Source organism: Cyprinodon variegatus, unplaced genomic scaffold (assembly GCF_000732505.1).
Source record: "Cyprinodon variegatus isolate N-32 unplaced genomic scaffold, C_variegatus-1.0 Scaffold146, whole genome shotgun sequence".
NCBI classification, from domain to species: Eukaryota; Metazoa; Chordata; class Actinopteri; order Cyprinodontiformes; family Cyprinodontidae; genus Cyprinodon; species Cyprinodon variegatus.
Genome location: NW_015150599.1, coordinates 29,432 through 31,589, shown reverse-complemented (window position 1 = coordinate 31,589; position 2,158 = coordinate 29,432). Strand labels below are relative to the sequence as shown.

The window sequence follows — 2,158 nt, the reverse complement described above, 5'->3', positions numbered from 1 at the left end:
TTTTTTTTAAATAAAATGAAGACATATTTTATTAAATTAATGACACATTTATATATTTAATTCCTTATTTATTTAATGAATTACACATTTAATTAATTGTTCATCGCTGTATTTATTCATTTTATTGTGGCACTTTATATTAGCGACGTGGTTTTAATTAATGAATGACACATTTAATTATTTAATTCCACATTTAATTAATTATTGACACATTTATTTATTTAATTTTGGCACTTTTTATCCTCCATAATGTTGTACCAAATAAAATGTGTTTCTTTCACTCTGAGTGTTTTTCATGAATTTCTTATAAAAGCACTTTTGTTTTTTTTTTCCTAATATATTCGGGCAAGTTGTTTTTTATTACATTGACATTTATTTTTGCCATTTATTTATCCATATTTTGTTTAATGTTACTAAGGTAATAAGGTCTTGTCCTGGATTCCAATAACACTATCAGCTTGAAATTTGGATTTGTAAAGTATTTCACATATGATGCATTTGTGCTGTTTTACCTTCCTGTACTGAGTCCAACAGACACAACAGATCCACTGGGGCAGAAATCCGCACACAACCCATATTCCTGTAGGAGACAAACATCCATCTGTCCAAACCTCCTGGAAATAATACAACTTCTCCCTAAATTTAAAGAAGACGTCTTTAAAGTTCTCTAGAAAGCAGCTAAATCCACAATCTGAACATTTTCCTTTTCGTCTACAGATTCAATCACAGGAGGAAGAATTTGATTCCATTTCTCTTAGGACTTTATCTCAGGTTTATAAAGACTGAGATCGGTTACCGTATTTCTCGGACTATATGTCGCTCCGAAGTTTAAGTCGCATCGGCCAAAAAATGCATTATGAAGACGAAAAAACATAACAGTTCGCAGGGGACTAAAAGTCGCGCCTTTTTGAAAGGTTATTGTATCCATGGAAACCGTGTTCTGAAAAGTGGCGTGTGGCAGGTTAATTCTTTTGGGCGGCATATTTCTATTCAGTCGTCATTCTTGTAATGCAAATTTTTTTGTTGTAGTAAGTTGTAACGTTTTTTTCTTTCAGTGGTATTAATAGAATACATGTTGTCGCGTGCAAAGCTACACAGCGCCCTCTCGTGGTGAAAAAAGAAAGTATATATGTGGCACCAGAGTATAAATCGTATGACCAAACAAACCATGAATAAAAAGGGTGAATTATAGTCCGAAAAATACGGTAATAATGCTGTAACTAACGTCCAAAGAGATCAAACTATTTCCAAAAAGTTGACTTTTAAATACCATTATAAATTAATCTGAAAACCTTCTTGATTGAGAAGTTTTATCAAAGTTCTGATGCATTTTTTCTAAATAATGAAACATTTCTCTCCATAAGGCTTGAAGTATTAGTAAAACTGATCTGCATATTTTAGAAATTGTTGGTTTCAAACATTCTTTTCGTAAAGAAAATCAAACAGAGTTGGACGGTACCTCGAGGGTGATGCACCAGTCCAGGCTGTGCTGCTCTGTGTTCCACAGACACACCTGTCTGTCATGGCTGCAGGTCAGGAAGATGTTCTGAGAGGGGTGGGTGGCCAGACCCCACATCTCGTCTAAATGACCCTGAGAAAGACGGAGGATTATGGATCAATAGAAGCATTTCTATTTATTGGATCTGTTTCTCTTGACATGAAGTTGGAAAAAATATCCTTTTTACACTTTTTTCTATATATGTCAACATCCTAGAGAAATACGACAGAGTATTAGGGCCAGGGTAGAGATTTTTTTCCCTTCTATTTTGAGAAAGAACTTGTAAAATTACGAGAATAAGGTTATAAAATTACGAGAATAAAGTCGTAAAATTAAGAGATTAGTCATAAATTAGGAGAATTCATAAAATTATTAGAATACAGTCATAAAGTTACTAGAATAAAGTTGTAACATTACGAGAATAAAGGTGCAACAAGAATAGTCAAAAAATTACGAGAATAAAGTCATAAAATTACGAGAATAAAGTTGTAAAATTACAGGAAAAAAAATCGTAAAATTATGAGAATAAAGTTGCAACGAGAATAGTCATAAAATTACGAGAATAAAGTCATAAAATTATGACAATAAAGTCGTAAAAATGACGAGAATAAAGTTGCAACGAGAATAGTCATAAAATTACGAGAATAAAGTCATAAAATT

General features: G+C 32.3%; 1 protein-coding gene across 1 annotated transcript in view; it reads right to left on the bottom strand.

Moving 5' to 3' along the window:
* LOC107086240 (echinoderm microtubule-associated protein-like 3) overlaps positions 1-2,158 on the bottom strand; it is a gene marked incomplete at its 5' end in the record, with an annotated part of 36,149 nt that overhangs the window by 5,485 nt on the left and 28,506 nt on the right. Inside the window, 2 exons of the mRNA XM_015377056.1 lie at positions 513-580; positions 1,460-1,591. Coding sequence (XP_015232542.1) covers positions 513-580; positions 1,460-1,591 — 200 coding nt within the window. The remainder of the gene's footprint in view (positions 1-512; positions 581-1,459; positions 1,592-2,158) is intronic.